Source organism: Xenopus laevis, chromosome 3L (assembly GCF_017654675.1).
Source record: "Xenopus laevis strain J_2021 chromosome 3L, Xenopus_laevis_v10.1, whole genome shotgun sequence".
In the NCBI taxonomy this organism is placed as follows: Eukaryota; Metazoa; Chordata; class Amphibia; order Anura; family Pipidae; genus Xenopus; species Xenopus laevis.
The window spans coordinates 69,475,852-69,494,256 of NC_054375.1; the positions used below are offsets into that span (position 1 = coordinate 69,475,852).

At 39.7% G+C, this 18,405-nt stretch overlaps 1 protein-coding gene across 8 annotated transcripts in view; it reads right to left on the reverse strand.

Annotated features, from left to right (window-relative positions):
• Positions 1-15,346: 15,346 nt before the first annotated feature.
• usp15.L (ubiquitin specific peptidase 15 L homeolog) overlaps positions 15,347-18,405 on the reverse strand; it is a 52,015-nt gene continuing 48,956 nt past the window's right edge. For 5 of the 8 annotated variants that reach the window (XM_018252500.2, XM_018252505.2, XM_018252502.2 and 2 more), the window contains 2 exons: positions 18,155-18,323; positions 15,347-16,694 (listed from right to left, as the gene is read on the reverse strand). In XM_018252500.2, coding sequence (XP_018107989.1) covers positions 16,672-16,694; positions 18,155-18,323 — 192 coding nt within the window. In that variant the 3' untranslated portion in view covers positions 15,347-16,671. Of the gene's footprint in view, positions 16,695-18,092; positions 18,324-18,405 lie in introns of all 8 variants that reach the window. The other 3 variants (XM_018252501.2, XM_018252504.2, XM_018252507.2) reach the window with 1 other exon arrangement.

The following is an 18,405-nucleotide window of genomic DNA, read 5'->3' on the forward strand; positions in this document are numbered from 1 at the left end:
TACCTTTTCATTATACTTGCCTCCTGAAATGAAGTTGTAATGGATTTCTGTTGCATATGGCCCATTAAAATACATCTTTAAAGACCACACATACTCTTACCCTGCGGATAGTTTAGGGTAGAAACAAAAGGGGCCCTCTGAACTGAAGGGCTATTCAATTGCCTGATTTCTGTTACCACCTCACAGAGTAGAGGGTAGGGGGAGGTAGTGGGTAATAAAGAAATGTTCATGGGGCTCCAGACATCCAGACCCTAGGCCAGTGGCAATGGGATCATAAATATAAACATACAGTAGATTAGGGAAATATGGGTTCAAGAGCAAACCCCCAGATAATAGGAATTATGGAGAAGCCAGCTTGTATTTTTTTTGGGGGGGTTCCAAATCGTATAAGCAATAGAAACCACTCCTACCTAGTGTGGGACCTCCTAGCACAGTGGAATAAGTCTGATATATAACCTAATACAGTATTGCAAATGCTCAACTGCCATGTTTTGGTTTGTTTTAGGCCTTGGTTTTTCTGTTATTCTGATGTTTCTAATCACAGTATTATCAGTTGGCCTTTGACTGGTCTGCTTGGACTTTTAAATGTAGCAATAAGGAATCCCTCTCAGTAATCAAAATACAATTCTCCATCTACCTGGGTGGGCTCTTAAGTCTTACTTTAAATGACAGTGATGTCAAGGTATGAAACTGTGTAGTTGCTGGGGGACTAAGGACTCTGACCATGGTTCTCTGTGACTGAATGTGACTGAGGCTTCATCTAGACAAACTGGCATCATGACATATGGATATAGACTCAGTGGGGTGGGAAGGTTGCCTTCTTTTTTTAAAGGTATTTCCAAGTGTCAATTAGTAAGATCCAGTGTTAAACGCTTGAGATTGTTGACAGGCATTAATTATTTTTCATAGGCATCTATTTTGGGCATGGTGAAAATTTATTGCAAAGATCAATGATGAAACTTGGAAAATATTTTTTCTAAATACCATAAAAATGTTGTCGAAAAAAAGTTGTTTTTATGAATGCGATAAAAATTTGACCTAGAGAAAAAGACACCATTGGCAGTTGAAATGAAGTGAAGGAGAAAAATCCTCTGATAACTCTCCCCCAATCATGTAAAAGCTTACAAATAAAACATTTTGGTGGTGCTATTCATTTTTGGACTTCATATCTACTTTCATCTTCACATCAGAATTTCACGATTAATGATGGAATTTATCCAGGAATTTATTCGCCACAGAAAAACACAACACCCATTGACTCCCTTGTATTTTACTCAAAAAGAGTCACCGACTTCAAAAAAATGAAAAAAATGGACAGTTATTTCAAATCTTGTAATTTTGTATTTTTTGTCAAACAACACATTAGGTTTCAGAGCCTCTGAAATGTAGTTATGGGGTTGAACCTCTTTAGCTTTCCAGAATAGTTTGATTGTGTTGCCTATTGAAAATAATCTTTTGAGACAGCTTAGCACCGGTCACATATATTTGGAGTGTGTCCCTGTTGAGGCACTCTAAAAAAGCCCATCCCCCTACTGTATTTAATAGGTCATACTATTGGCTGAGTGCGTCTATTAGTATGTGAATGGCAAAACTGCAAACATACAATTTCTCTTTTAGCAAGTAATGCAAGTTCCCTTTGCTTTTGGGGAATCATAACACAATATCATTGTCTGCCATTCTTAATCCTTTGTCCCAGTGTCTTCATCTCTGCTTATGAGTCTCTGAAAACCAGTGCCTTACAGGAAACATCTTTGGAGGAAAGCGCAAGATATTGAAAGTTCATCTTTATATTTAGCCACAGTGAAGCTGGGGAGAATGATTCTAATCTTGGCCTAGTGAGAAAAGAGCAGGTATATTGTTTGGTGGTATGTAGGTGGCTTCTCCCACTTGTGTGTGGGACACTTGTTGTGTGTATTTATATTTCCCTGAATGTGTTTAATATTCAGTTGGGTTTTGTAGCAAATAATTAAAGAAGCAATGTTCTCTTAAAGCAGAATTCCTAAACCAGAATCTACTAAAACCTGTCCAGAATCTACCAAAGTCTGTCCAAAACCTTATTGTTGTCATTCCTCCAAAGGAAAAATTAATATGTGGACATTCCACAAGAAGGTTTCATAGGCTGCATCTTTCCACATACGGTATGTTCTCACCACAGCTTTTTTTCCTAGTTAGCAAGCTGTTAACTCAGGTTTGGGTATTTTTTCTTGAAATTCCTTATTAGACACTTGGGTGCAAATTCCCTAACCAGCGAAAATTTGCCAGCGACAGCTTTGCAGCAATCGCAACACTTCACCAGGTGTAAATTCGCTAGGACAACGCCAATTCACTAAAGTGCAAAGTTGCGTCCAGGGCAACGAACGCTGGCGAATTTTCGCTAGCGTTACTTCGCAATCAAAGCGAAGATGCGCTAGTGTTGCCTAATTTGCATACATAAAGTTAAATGGACGTATATGTTGCAGCAAATACATTACATTACACAAGCCCAGGGAACCTTAATAAAGAAAATATAGTTGTTATAATGCCCTACACATGAGCCCAGTGTATAGTTTATGCTCTATATGTTGGAGGGGGGTAACCTGGTTACCCAAAAAAAATTTTTACGGACCTTTGCAAGCAACACCAGATTTTTTGGGCCTGAGAAAAACATTGCACTAAAAATTGAGGAAGTCCTATCCACTCCATTGCATTTCACCTGGTCTGAGCTGGCGAAAGGCAAGTCTGGCGAATGAGGTAACGTTCAGTAAAATCCGCATCTTGCGTAGTTACGTCCGTTCGCCAGAGCGAAAATTCACCTGGCATTAGAGTGTGAAGCAACGCTAGCCTCTATCTCCTTCGCTAGCAAAGTTACACCTGCGCCCATTAGGAAATCTGCAAAACTCCGAAATGACATCACGCTGTCGAATTTTCGCTAACGTTAGTCAATTAGCCCTTAAGGGAATCTGCCCCTTGGAGTACTAAGGTGGGCACAAAGAACTACTCAATATGTGTCTCAGGATATTGAATAGGTGGACTTTCCTCTAGTCCAACAACAAAAGTAACATATTTAACATCACAGTATGTTATCCAGAAGTTAAAACAATGACTTTAGAACAATCCACTCCAGGGGTATCTCTATAGTACGAAGGTGTGGCCAGAGTTACACAGGTCAGGTGAGTTATGTGCAGTGACTGTTCTATTTAAATGCACATATCTGAGCAGAGCAGTTAATGGTAGCCTCTGGGCTCATACCAAGACTGAGACAGTGGGTCTGAGTTAAGTTGGCCATAAACGGGCTGATAAAATGAGTTGGTAGGTTATCGGCCCATGTGTGGGGCCTCCGACGGGCTTCCTTGATCAATATCTGTCCGAAAGTCGTTCCGGCAGGGTTAAAAATTCCGTCGGCCGCATCTGTTTGTTGATTCAGTCCCGTGATCCAACCACCCATTTTGCCTACATTATAATCTTATGATAGTTGGGTCCTAGGGCCCACGATTGAATCAGCCCAATATCGCCCACCTCAATGTGGGCATACTGGGGGGAAATCCGCTCGTTTAGCAAAATTCGCCAAATGAGCGGATCTCTACGTGTGTGCAAAAGATTCTCAGTCAGCTTTGTGACACTTACTGTTAATTAGCTATGCATAAGAAATGTTTTAATCCTCCATGGCACAGTATCTCTGTCTCCCTGCCGGGACCCTTCTGAGGTCTTTGTCAGTGTATACATGGGGCACATTATATTTATACTCTCATATCGACACTAACCCTCTACAAGCATTTATACTCACAAACTGATAGAAAATGAGCCCATGCACTACAGAAATGCCTCATATGTACTATTCAGTATTTTCCAGGGCAGGTACAAGACATGTCTCAGTGTTGTACAGAAGGGAGTGAGTGGGCGAGAGCACAGCAGGTTTCCACCCACTTGCAGAACAAATTAAATGATTCATTTGACAGTGAATGTTTGAAACAGTGAAAAAGGAGGAGGCATGGGTACAGAATAATGATACAGAGATTAAAGGGGGATAGTGTGGAAATGCAGCACATGGTATTTCTCTCTTTCTCTATACTGGATCTTTGGAAAATATGCCTGTGTTCTGTAACTTGCCCTTAAACAATAGCAATACATGCAGACAACCCCACCTCCTTGCAAAAAGCTGCAAATACATAAGGCCCTAACATTACCTATGCATCCATATCAATACAGGTATGGGATCCATTATCCATTGTGATCCATTATCCAGAAAGCTCTGAATTACAGTAAGGCCATCTCCTATAGACTTCATTTTAATTAAATAATTTACATTTTCAAAATGATTTCCTTTTTATTTGTAATAATAAAACAGCACCTTGTACCTGATCCTAAATTAGATATAATTAATCCTTACTGGTGGCAAAACCAGCCTATTGGGTGTAGCTGATTTTTTTTTTAGTATACTTAAAGCATGGGGATCCAAATTATGAAAAGATTCCTTATCCGGAAAACTCCAGGTCCCAAGCATTCTGGATAACAGGTCCCATACTGTATAGGAAACTACCGTGACTGGCAACTACATTACAAATAACTTTGAACATATGTATATTGGAAATTGTATTTTCTTTCATTAGGGAAAAAAAAGAATGTGTAAAAATGGTAGGGCAGAGTTAAATGAATGATTGTACGGCTGCCTGTAGCAAATGCACATGACTGGCTGTTTATTGCTTACTTTGAAGTGCTGCTGTTAAATTGGTCACAGACCTGATATGTTTAGATTTTTTTTTTGCAATAATTAGTCATGGCTGCAGGAAACCTTGATATTTAAAGCTCCATACAAAAATACTGAAGAATGTTTCCATATGTCTAGTCTATTCTGACCTCACAAGATTCATTAAATTGGCTATATATATATATAAAGCATTACAAATATTCAGCTGTTCAGCCTATTCTGTTCCTTTATCCCAACGTGCAACCTCCATAGCAAACAAAAGGCCGTCAGAACATTATTAATCCATACTCAACTAAGTTCAAAAGAATGATACTCCCAATAATAATATACATGGATACACCAGCATAATTTACATTCAATTTCTCCATTGGTTCTTAGTATTCTATAAAGCTAACACTGGGGTATTTAATTATTTATTTTAATATGATTCTTCTGTGATTGGTGCTGATAGAAAATGCTGAAGCTAAATATTGTTGCAACGTTGCTGCCTGTTGATCGTAAGAAAATCAGACAAAGGGATTTTTTAATTTGCAGCAAACTTGTTAGTGTGAACAAGTGATAGGTGGAAGGCTTGCTTAGTACATAAGTTCAGCTTAATTGGTGTTGCTATCAATACATGATCAGGCCTGGATTTGTGGAAAGGCCACCAAGGCCCGGGCCTAGGGTTGCAGGATTTTAGGGAGCGGCATGTTGCCCAACCACACCCATATTGGTTTAGAAATACTGGGGATGCGCAGGAGAAACAATAGCTTTTTTAAATTTCCCTTGCGCCAATCCCAATTTCTCGAAAATTTGCGCGAATGGAGGGGGCGATGAACGACAGCAGGCCTAGGGGCGCCCGCTATGTAAATCTGGCCCTGTACATGATATATACTATAAACCAATCGGTCTTTATGTTTTATTATTTATTGTGATTTTTTAATTATTTCGCTTTTTATTCAGCAGCTCCACAGTTAGAGAATTTCAGCAGCTATCTGGTTGCTAGGGTTTAGTTGAACCTAGCAAGCAGGCAGTGGTTTTATAGAGAGCAAGGTAAGTGAACTCAGTGGTGCTATCTTTGAGAGGTAAGCTTAAATCATATACTGAACTATTGGAGACAGAGGGAACCCGATGTATCTGAGACTGAGACCCTATGCTATGTCAGTTTTTCCAAAAGCACAACTCCCTCCAGCTTACCCAATTCTAGCTTTGTAAGCAATCTCTCCAACCTTCTCTGAACCTTCTCCCAAAAGATATATAGTATGGAGCCCTCTTGTTTCTCCAGCACATCAGAGTTGTGGTATTGGGGAAGAGTTTATGGAGTCATTTGGGATTACGGGAATATGATGCCAGCCCAATAATAATTTATATATATTCTCCTTTATGGTGGGATGAGATTATCAATAAAACAGATGTGGTACGTACTACCCACAATTACATTATCCTTTGGGAAGAGATTTCATTCAGACAGCTCATCAGCAAAGGAAGCAGCCTACAGCCATATTTTTCAGCAAGACCCCCTCCTTCCATCACAGGCAGGCTACATTCATCTCCACCTTGGTTGTCCCAGCGACTGACCTAGAGGCAGGCAGCTTGCACACACATAAGGCGGCCATAAATGGGCAGATTTTAGCTACGGATTCGGCTCCTTTATTCCAAGTCAACAGCTTATCTATCCATGTATGGGGCACTCAGATAGGCCTACATGACTGATATCTGCCTGAAAATTGGGCGGATATGGATCAGCCTGATCATCTGGGTGATGACAGCCTTAGATCATTGATGCGGTTCCTAATGCCCATTTTCCCAATCACTGTAATCTGATTGTTTGGCCCGAGGGCCCAATATGTGGCCCATCATTCTGTCTGGAGCTTTAAAGGAATTTCTCTTCTATTAGTTCCAGAAGGAATGTGATGGACAATGTGCACTTTGTATTCTGCCTGATAGCACACAGGTCAGAAGCAGTTGTAGCTGTTTGAGGGGGTTTTGCATCATTTCTGCATCAGTATTTGGTAGGTCCCAATGCCTAGAGGGCTTAGGTGACTGTTGTGCTAATAACTGGGAACTCTTGGGTATCCTGCTAAGCTAGAAGCATTAAGCCACATACTAAAATGAATGTATAGTGAAAGGTGTACATACCATCAACACATATTATCCTAAGCAATGGCACCTTTATACCAACCTGTATTTATGTTCCAAGGGATGATTATTGTGTATTAAGACAGATTACTAACGAGTCAGTTTAGATATTTAGACAAAAACTCCTGTATCTACTAGAAATATGAATATTCACCTAAAGACATGTACAGCTAATTCAGGTTCCCTAGATAAAGCTATGGATTTCACTAAAGCAGGTACGTGATACTGTTCCCTGTTAGTGCTTGTGACCTAGGGGATCTTTAGTCTTCTTTCCTAGACACCTTACAGACTGGAATTTCACAGAGCCAGCCACTCACACAAAGGTCAAGAAATCCCCAAGGGCTGTCTGAGTTTAATTTTAGCTCTGTTTGTCATACAGATTAGACAGCAAAGGGAATAGAAAGTTTTATTTCAGCACTATTTTAGCTGGTGTTGCTTTATCTATCTGTCACACTGTTCTGTACTATAAAGTATAACACAGAGCAAACTCCAAAGCGATTAATACAAATTAGAAATAGTAAATGTAATATTTATCATAAAAACAAATGTCTGTATTAAATGTTCTCAGGAGTTAGTAGAAAAGACAGCTGATTCCCAGGCCTGTATTTGTGCTGAAGTCACAAAGGCCTGGGTCTAGGGCAGCAAAATTTCAGGGGTGGCATGTTACCCGGCTGCATTCTAAGGAACATTGGGGACTCACAGCACCCACCGTATATGCACGGGGAGAGGGGAGGTGGGCGCTAGGACCATGAGGCCAAGGGGTACCGAAGAGCGAAATCCAGGCCTGCTGATTCCCATACCCAGTATGAAGCTTTCTTGTTTAGAACAAGAGTTGGAAATGGATCTGATGTTGTGGTAACCAAAAAACACCTGCTGGTTAGAAAACAGGGGAAAATGGCAGTTGTATTAACTTTGTGGAGATGCACATCCCTTTAAAAAATAAAGTTTTCCTTTTTCATGAAGATGAGTTATCTGAACAGTGCACTCTATTTCGAATTTCCCAGGGAAGGTTGAGACTGTTCAACAGGAGAGGTGTGAGTATATGAGCTATTTATATGCACTGTTATTCTAAGATAAGCTGCCAGCCAAGATATTTATAGAGCTGTATGTGGTATTATGTGCTTCTGAGTGACACTTATGACTTATTCCACTTGCAATAAATAAAGAATTAACTTTTATTGAAGGTGTTGCCATTCTCTGTTCTCCAATGGGATAGATAGTGAGGACACAGAAACAAATGGTTCCTCTTTCATTGGTCTATGTATTAACCCTCTGTATAAAGAGAAAGGCCAGAAATAGTCTGCGAGGTGACTCACAAAGGTGTTTCGATCAAAAAGCATCAGGCAACAACATAATAAAGACTTGACAACTACCCATCAGTTTACTCTTCATGTAGGATGCTTACTACTTGCTCATGGCACACGGCTAGTGAACTGCAGGCTGGCCCGAAACACAAGGGAGGGTCCGGTTCCTCAAAATGTTGGACATGGACGAGTTAAAATGAACCTCTTCCACCCCTCTTTGGCACTTTATATAGGCTTTTCTAGGCTTGTCCCTGTGTGCCCTGCCCCTTCCGTGACATCAGAGCGAGGTGGGTCGGGCAGGGACCTATAAATACTGAGACGCGCTGGGTTAGGGTCATGTGTGGATCATGAAGGGTCGGGTGAAGGTCAACTTTTTGTCCATATACACATCACTACACACAGGCATTTTCAGGCAAAAACTCATTCAATAATAAAAAAATCCACATCTACTTTAAAAAATTCTAATTTAAAAAAATCACTTTTACCTGTGACAACTCCCATTGACTTCGAAAAAATCGAATTCCAGTTTTAATGCAAACCCCCCCTCCTTGAATTTAAACGTTGATACATGTGCCCCTTATAACAGACTGTGCCAATAATAAAACTGCTGGGCTGTAACTGATACATAGGATTCAGGCATACCATAGTTGGTATTAGGAATATGCAGCTCAGTGCTGAAGAGCTTTCCATGAAAAATTCAAGTTTTTGCATCAAAAAGTCCGAACAGATAAATTTGAGGTTTAGTAAATAACCCCCTAAATGTTGATATATTGCATCAAAAAAATTAGTCATCTTACATTATTATAGAAACCAAGTGCAATTTCAATTCCTTAAAGGACCAGTAACAACAAAAATTTTTAAAAAAAAATTTGTTAGTATACAACGAAAAATAAACACCAAGACAAATTAAACTTTAAAATAGCAAAGCCTTTATTAAGAAATAACGTACCGAAACTCCACTTCCTGTCCTCTTCACAACAGGCGACACGGCGACCATCCATGCTGCAGTGTTTGATTTCTCCTCCCTGGCTACTGACAGCATGTGAAGGAGGCTGTGGGGGCTGCCGCTGGACATGCTGCTGCTGTCTGGCCTCTCTATCTGGGCACGGCGCTGAGTGCAGGAGACATAGCCTGCGGAGGAGAAGATATTCTGAAGCTGAACCCCTCTTTGCTTTCCCTTTAGCCGCACTAACAGCCGACCCCTCAGTCCTCGGAAACTACAGAGCCGGATGAAGAAGTCACCCGATTCCTCTGTATCACTGGTTCCGCTAATTATTTCAGCAAGCTCATGCAGCTTAGCAGGTATAGGGTAGCGCAAACTTTCCTAAACATACACGCTGTACCTGAACCTAGGTCAGAAATTCAAACTATTTTGAGAAATGTAGACATCTAGGGGGTTATTTAGTAAAGGTCGAGTTGTGAAATCTCGAAAATATAAGTTTTTTTCAGTAGAAAACTCGAATTTTTAGAAGAAAAAAAAGTACTATTTTTTTCGAGATTTATTATACCTCAATGCTGCCAAACGCCAGAATCTAAAAATCTGCCATCTCAGATCTGACAAGGTCCTGTATAAGTCAATGGAAGTGGCACCTGTCCCAATTTAAAGTTATAATCGGTCTTTGCTGGGTTTAGCTAAAATAATCAGGCTTTTTCAGGGAAAAAGGGGCGAAAAATTTGCACGATTCAAGATTTCACTTGATTTTATCAAGTTTTTCCATAAATAAGCTAAAATTGGGCATGGGAGTTTGGTCAAGCTTTTTTTTTTAATAATATTATGAGATAAATTCTGATTTTAGTAAATAATCCCTATAATTGAGATCTCTCTTAAGTGGTTGCTGCACATTTGATGCTTCTTTAATTTGAAATCTGTGTCGGACTGGGCCTTCTGATATAATATATCATATAAAGAGTGCTAAATGTAATAGGGGTCATCTATTTCTATGGTGACAATAAAACAGGGTTGTCATTGGCTGCTAACATTTTGTAAACAGCTTTGTCCACAGATGTTTCCAACGGAAATCACTTCATCCCTTAGTGTAACTAAGAGAAGGTGTATTTGCATAGGAGTTAGTAACATAAGCCAGTATAGGATAGAACACTGCCCCCTAATGATCAGAAGTCAAAAATCTGAATTTGAAGGCATTGTATATGAGGTTTCATTCAAATGCATATGTCCCAATGAAGAAACATTTCTGTATCCTCCTATGGTGAAGGCTGCATGCAGAAGTGTCAACATTTGTTTATACAGAGCCACCAAGTTATGCAGCACTTTACAATAATGTATAACAAACAAGCTTATAGGGTAAGAAAATTGGATTTGACGGTCCTGCTCACAAGAACTTACAGTCTATAAATTGACACCAAGTGATGATACCTGCCTTTCTGATTCCTAGAGAGTTGCTTAGTTACAAACATTATATTTTTGTCACGATTGGCACCCTAAATACAGAACAAGTGCTAGGCTCCCTGGTCTCAGCTCTGCTTCCGCCTGTAGCAGCCGCATTTCACTTCGGGAGGAGCCCTCCGCTAATCGGATGCCGCCAGGTCTTAATAAGAGAGGAGCCAAGCAAGAGCTCTGGGACACGGTCGTTATCAAGGTTTATGGACGGAAGGTACAGTTCTTGGAATAGACAAAAGCATAGTCAGGCAGGCCGGGGTTGATGCCATTCACAGTTCACAGGATAGTCAGACAGGCAAGGATCAGGATTGGAGCGTTTAGAATAGTCAGGCAGGCAGGCAAGAGTCAATACCAGTATAAACAAGCAAGATTCACAAGGAAAACGCACCCAGGAACTAAATTAGTTAGACCAATCAACGGGCAATCAGTTTTCATTCAAAGCCACTTTAAATACCTTTGAATTTCATGCCAATGTGCAATGTCGCCATCGTGCCAGCGCTTAAAACACGGAAGTGTGCGCCACGTGCGCCATAGAGGAACCGGCACAGAAGGAGCAAGGAACCATGCAGCGTGCGTCCAGACCACCAGGGTAAGCCACTGTCGTTAAAATGTTATAGATTTGTAGCACAATTCTAATCTACTGTTCTTAACTTTAAATTCAATGCAGGCCTCACACATTGGAGCACACAAGTGGTAGGACGCTGCCACCTTCTGGCAGAACTGAATAGCAGGATGCTGAAATACTCTTAAAAGTTGGCCAGACAAAATAATTCAAAATTCAGGGAAATGCCATGGTGTAGTATGAGACTTTTGAGCATTCTATCACCAGAAATATCAGCTAATAGAGCCGCTCTAAATAGCTGATCTCTCATCCGCTAAAACATATTCCTAATCAGTGGAGGCTGTCTGATTGTTGACTTGCGGTAGAATACTAACACCTGTTACTACATTACAACTTCAGTAGCTTTAAACATCAACATCCTGGAATTGCCGATTTATTACATGTGCAAGCAGGCAAAGTGAAGGACAACTATGGATACAAAATTCTATATGTGCGGTGGTAATGGAAAGATAAATATACCTATACAGTATATGTAGTGCTGCTCATCATATATGAGATTCTTTTAGTAGGGAGTGAGCGCCATTGTTTCCTATTGTATCATATAAACTTGAAAAGTCCATCAAGTTCATCCTTTTAATGTAAGTCTCTATAAAACCTGCCTAACTGCTAATTGGTCCAACAGGGTCAGTCTCATACATCCCAACTTTGGAAAATTGGAAAGAGCGACAAAAAGTTCTGCCACACGTAGCACAGTGAACATTTTTTGGCCATGCCCATTTTGTGGCCACTCCCCCTAAATCCCATGTCTGTTTTTGTTGGCAATGGAAAGTTTGAACACATTTCTGGGAGTTTTAAGGTCAGGTTTTATGTGTTATTGCAGTTTTGAAAATACCATTCACTCCTTATTTGTTTACAAAGTCAGAGCACCAGTATAACTAACCTCACGACACCTCCTTGCTCTGGTGTACGATTTCATTGTGACGGATATACTGAAACCATAATGTCTGCAGAGCTTTGCAATGTTGTATAGTAAATCCATGTCCTGAGGAGGAGGTTCAAAGATGATCTGCAAAAAAGGTCAAGGAAAAAGGTCAAGGCTAACATCTGCTCTAGGGGGTTCCCAAGAACATCTTTGTGGACACTGTTATTAAGACAAGCCTTCCATCATCTCAGAATCCTGTTTGTGCACCTGAATGGGAGACCTGACATCCATCCCCATGCCCTGGCTACACAATTAAATGATGAAGAAAATGTGGGAATGTGTGGAGAGCAGTGACATCTAGGAAGTGCTGAATGAAAGTGTAATTGCTGCCCCTCCTCTATGCCTAAGACATAGAGGAAGGGCAGACAATATTTGATTGACAGCTGAGATTTTTAAATGAGTTATGAGTTGCTTTAATACAAAATGAAAATTTGGTTTAATTTGAAAAGGACTTTTATTATACAGCAGTGTCTGGGTAACAGGTCCACTTTAAGGACAGAGACAAGGAGAGCACACTACTGAAGTAAGACAGAAGCAGCGCATTTGGAAATGAAAGTTTTAAAACTAGGGACACCATATAAGCTTGAGAAGAAATCATGATACATGCTGATATCAAACATGGGACCATCTAGATGTTACTACCTCAAACCCTGGATACAAGTAGTTCTTTAATAATAGGAGGGTTACAGGTTGACATTGGGTTCAACCTTTAGAGACGACAGGGGTGGGTTTAGAGAGAGTCAGGGCCAGATTTAGAGGATTACTGTCCACTTGCTGATAAATTACACCTGCCACTCACTTCTGATTGGACTTTGGGAAGAGAGGCTCTTTGCAAAACTGAAAGCAAATACCATTTCTATAAGATAACAGGTTTTATTATTTTTCAATAAGCTGCCACTTTAAAGCTTTAGTGATGTGTTTTGTAATAATGCAGTTTAAGAGCATATATTCCCTTTTAACTAGTGACTGGCAGGAGCTGAATGTCATTCGTGGCTCTGTGGTAACATATAGGATAAATATGTTTCTAATGCTAAATAAGCAATGCATGTTGCTACCAAGAAATATTTAGCTGCAGTTGATTGTCTGCAAAATACAGTTGTATGAAATATTTTGCTTTTCTGGTGTAACTGCCCTTTAAGTAGCTGTTCAGCACATCTGATAGAAACTTGCTTGGAACTGATGAGTTCATACAGTCACATCCAGGGTTAAGCAACGCATCCAACTAAAGGATGTGGCCTCACTACCCTTTCCTTCTAAATGTTCTGCATTCTATTTACTGCTCCCCAGTGTGCTGTTTATACAGATACATAAGAAATAAACACGAATAAACACGTGCAGTTCCCAAGCCCTTGGCTGAGTAAGGGACAACCAGTGTCACAAAAGCAAACAATTTTCCCACAACGTGCTTCCAAAATATTCGTTAGTGTACACTTTCCAAAATAAAATCGTCTATTCACTGGCAGCGTTATCAAGTGCTTGGAGTAAAGTACTTTCCTAAGTTTATATTGCCTGTACTACAAAAGACTTCAACATCCAGCATTTCCTCTCTGGAATCTCACTACTGATGCACATACACGTGGCAGGGGGTTATATATTAAAATGTACCACAGGTCTAGTTACATTTAGCAGCCAATCGGGATGGTCTGGTTCCAGCAAGTCACAGCACATTGGAACTTTGAACCAATCTAAACAGTCACAGAGGTCTCATTAAACCCTATTCTCCTGCAATCTAATTGGTACCATGAAATAGAGTCTCAAACATGCCTGGAGTGGATAAATATCACCTAAACCACACGGGGAGAGTTAACACCTGCTCTGTCTTAGTACAGTATCCCATGGAGCAATACAGTTGGAGCTAATTGATATAAAGAAAACCTGTTCTAGTAAATGCTAATAAAAAAAACGGCATTGTCTATGCATAAGCCACATACATGATAATAGGAGCTAGTAATTCTGTCAGACTGCTTTCATTTCTGCATTTAAGAGCACTTACATACTGACAGCGAGTTCTGTATGAATTCAAGCTTTATTAAAGGAGAACTAAACCCCCCCCAAAAGGACCCCCCATTTGCCCCCCCCAACTTCCTCCCCACATAGTCCATTATTTTGAAAAAGTGTCCCTGGATGTAACACTGCAGCTAATGCAGTGGAGCTCATGGGCTCCATCTTTGGATCATCTTCTTCCCTTCGGCAATTTACAGCTTTCTGGCACATGCACAGTAGACACAAATCCCAGACTGGCTCCAACTACATATCCAGGTTAAAGTTTAGTGTCGGCGGCCCCTTAGCGAAAGAATCTGAAGATCCCGAAGATGGCATCCTTGAACTCCACTGATTAGTCTGCATGTACAGGTCAGTGTAACATCCAGGGACACTTTTTTTTTTTAAATAATGGACTATACAGGAGTGAGCACAATAGAGGGTAGTGGATGGGGGCACTCTTTTGGGGAGGTTAGTTCTCCTTTAAACAGGGCCTGCTTTACCTCTGGTATCGGTTGTAGTTTTGTATGTAACATATTTTTGATGTATATACCCTGGGTAACCTGGTAAACTCGGTAAATAGATGCCGTGCAAAAATTTCTTTATGATATAGTTAGTTAACCAAAAATGTAATGTATAAAGGCTGGAGTGAACAGATGTCTAATAAAACGGCCATAATCCAACTTCCTGCTTTTCAGCTCTATAACTCTGAGTTAGTCAGCGACTTGAAGGGGGGCCACATGGTACATTTCTGTTCAGTGAGTTTGCAATTGATCCTCAGCATTCAGCTCAGATTCAAAAGCAACAGTTAAGACTCATATGGCCCCCCCTCAAGTCTGTGATTGGTTACTGCCTGGTAACCAGTCAGTGGAAACCAAGAGAGCAACAAAGCAGGAAGTAGTGTTCTGGCTATTTTGTTAGACATCCAGTCACTCCATCCTTTTTACATTACATATTTGGCTAACTTACTATATTAGAAACATTTTTTTGCACAGCCTATCTATTTACCCAGTTTTTATTTTTATACTGAAATGTTCCTTTAAAATTAATAATAATTAGAAACTTACCTGACACCAACCACGAGTGACCCTTTGAGTACAGTTGTAAGCTTTTATCCTCCATTACAACCACTGCATATGTGCGATTGCAATAAGCAGTGATCCATGTGCAGGGAACAGCCATTAAATGACTTACCTTATGTGGCTAAAATGTCTTAAGGTTTTTTAGGTAGGTGTTACTTTGCCTAATAACTACTGTTAAGACTTACTATTATTTATCTATCATTATTAGCAGATTACACAAAAACTGAACAAAACCATTAAGCCTTCAACAACTTTATTGAAATTTATATAAATAATCATGCACAATTTAAATGTAAACAGAAGTGAACTTAAAGTGCAGACAAACCTGTTACCTCCATCATGCAGAAGGATAACCTTATAAAAAAAAAAAAAAAATGAAAGCAGCTTTAAAATACCAGGATATAAGACAGAGATGTCGAGCTTGTCTCCCTCCAGACACTGAACCACAGCTCCCACCATACTGTAACAGGCTTTGGCTATCATGGGACACTGGGAGTTGTAGTTCTAAAGCGTCCAGAAGAGGACAGGTTAGACATCTCAAATGTAACACACCGGCTTTAATACAGAGCTAGAAAGCAACGCCATATCTCATTTCTCCTGGTCAAATGCATTTATTCATATAATTTTAATGCCAATGTATAAATAAAATAATTTACCAAAATGTGCACTCACAGAGTGAACTTCTTATTTACAATACACAATTTAAAACCTATTGTATTTTATTACATTAGTTCAAGTGCAGAACGTCATATGTCTTTCTTTAAACAAAGGGACAGGAAAGAAACTCTTCAGGTAGTAGATATGTAAAGCATGTCCCAAAATGTCTAGAGTTCCTGTTATAGGCAGTATACAAAACAACAGTACATTCTTCAAACATGATCACGGGGTTAAAGCAGCAAAATGAACAAGTTGGTTTACAAATGGTTCCGATTTGTTTGTTTTTTGGCATCCTGGACCCTTGAATGCAGTTAGCTTGCAACGGCTTGTATGTGATATACACACTACAAGTTCTGATACTTCAACATGCAAAATGCCGGTTGTCCTATTTCATAGCAGTTGAATCTTTGAGATGAGTTGTAAGGCCATGGTGACTTATAAAGGGAGCACACACTGAAAGAAATTCCACAGACCATTTTAAGGGGGGAAAAAATCGAAGTGAAATAAAAACAATTTGAGGTTAATCCACAGTCGATGTCACTGACATGGAGTGCTGCCGTCTTCTAAATGTTACATTTACAGTGTTGTCGGGCCAACTCAAACTGATAACATTTACAACACAAAATTGAAACGCGTGACTTACACAAATTCATATGTATGCACCAATTTTAATTTGTATAACAGGAAGTCAATACGGGAAGAGGGACATTTACATTCAGTTGCAACTTGCTCTGACAGCATCGCGAAGGCCAAATTAAATATGCGTCATTAAGTAGAATCACCAAGACAGTCAAACCAGTATCACCAAAAGGCTAAAACACCTTTGCTAGTTTCCTCAGTATCATTTACACAGCTGTTTAGTAGTTTGCACGGATTCCAGAGAGGTTTTAACATTAACCTTGGCTCACTGATCCAGCTTTTCTAGGTCTGCGAAAAGAAAAAACAAAACTCGTCAAAAATGTCATTTGCCAAAGCAAATTTGTTAATTACCAGCCTGCCCTGTCAAATTATAAATCAATATTCCTACATTTTCCCACAAATGTTCCCATTCCTGCATTCTGAGCCTAAAATGCATTTCCCTCCTTTAAAAAGCAAACCTCTGAGCAATTTTATAGGCCATTAAAGGGGACCTGTCACCCAAAACAATTATTCAAAATCCTATTTTATCACATTAGTCAAGCAAAATGAACTTTAATTACACTGTATAAATGATTTGAATCTTGTTTCCTTCAGTCTGGGAATTCATAATTATAACAAGCAGGCAGGGGCCATTTTGTGGACACTGTTATTAAGGCAAACCTTACATCATCTCAGACTCTTGTTTCTGCACCACAATGGGGGACCCAATGTCAATCCCCTTGCCCTGGCTACACAATTAAATATTGAAGAGAAAGGGTGAATGTGGGGAGAGCAGTGACATCTAGGAAGTGCTGAATGGAAAGTGAATGTAATTGTCTGCCCCGCCTCTATGCCTTAAGGTGGCCATAGACTCAAAGATCCGCTCGTTTGGCGACATCGCCAAACGAGCGGATCTTTCCCCGATATGCCACTAAACTGCGTGGCTATATCGGGGGTAATATGGCCGAACGATCGAATTACGATGCGCCAAGCGGCTCCGACGGGTCGGTCGGGTAAAAATCCAACCTTCCCGATCAATATCGTGGCCAGATATCGATCGGGAAGACCCGTCGGAAGCCCCCATACACGGGCAGATAAGCTGTCAAATCGGTCCAAACGACCGATATCGGCAGCTTTATCTGCCCGTGTATGGCCACCATAAGTCATAGAGTTGGGGCAGATTTGTAAATGAGCTTACAACAGCTATGAATGCTTTCATAAAAAATAGAAATTGGATTTCATGTTTAATTTGAAAAGAACTTTTATTATACAGATTTTTATGTCTGGGTGACAGGTTTACTTTAAGAGCATGAGCCAACGAATCCAGTGAATGTAAATAAATTAAAAGTAGAAAAATGAGCTAGTCTGTGACTATGTACAGTATATATATATATATATATATATATATATATATATATATATATATATATATATATATATATATATATATATATATATATATATATATATATATATACACAACTTATATTTATTATAGTAATACCAAGATGAACTAGCTTGAAATATTCTCATATGTTTCCATAGCACTGCCCTTGCTGAGAACTTTGCAACAAAAATGACAAAATAAATAAATAAATAAATAAAACATTTAAATAAAGACAAACCCCAAATAATTGTACATTCTATCATCTGAAAAACTACTTTTGAGGCAAAGCCCTTCCCCCCTATTTTTGGCAGGCATTTCACCTAAGTGTCATTTGTCAGTTGTACTTATGGCATCACAGGCCCCAGCTAGTTAGTGTGCATACAATTTTCATTCTCTATGTCGTTTTCGTCTTCATTCGATTCTTCGCCACTCTCCTGCGGGGCTCCCGTGGCAGCTGAAGCACCTTGTTTAACGTCTTTGTCCAGGGGGAAAAAACCTGTTCCAGTAATAGTATCTTGTCTTTGATAGAAAAGCACATATGCTGCCTTTGACTGTCAAAAAGAAAAGAGAAAACATTAACAGCTGCAAAAATAGGGGAAGGAAAAGTGGAATGGAATTTGAATAAGGGAAGGA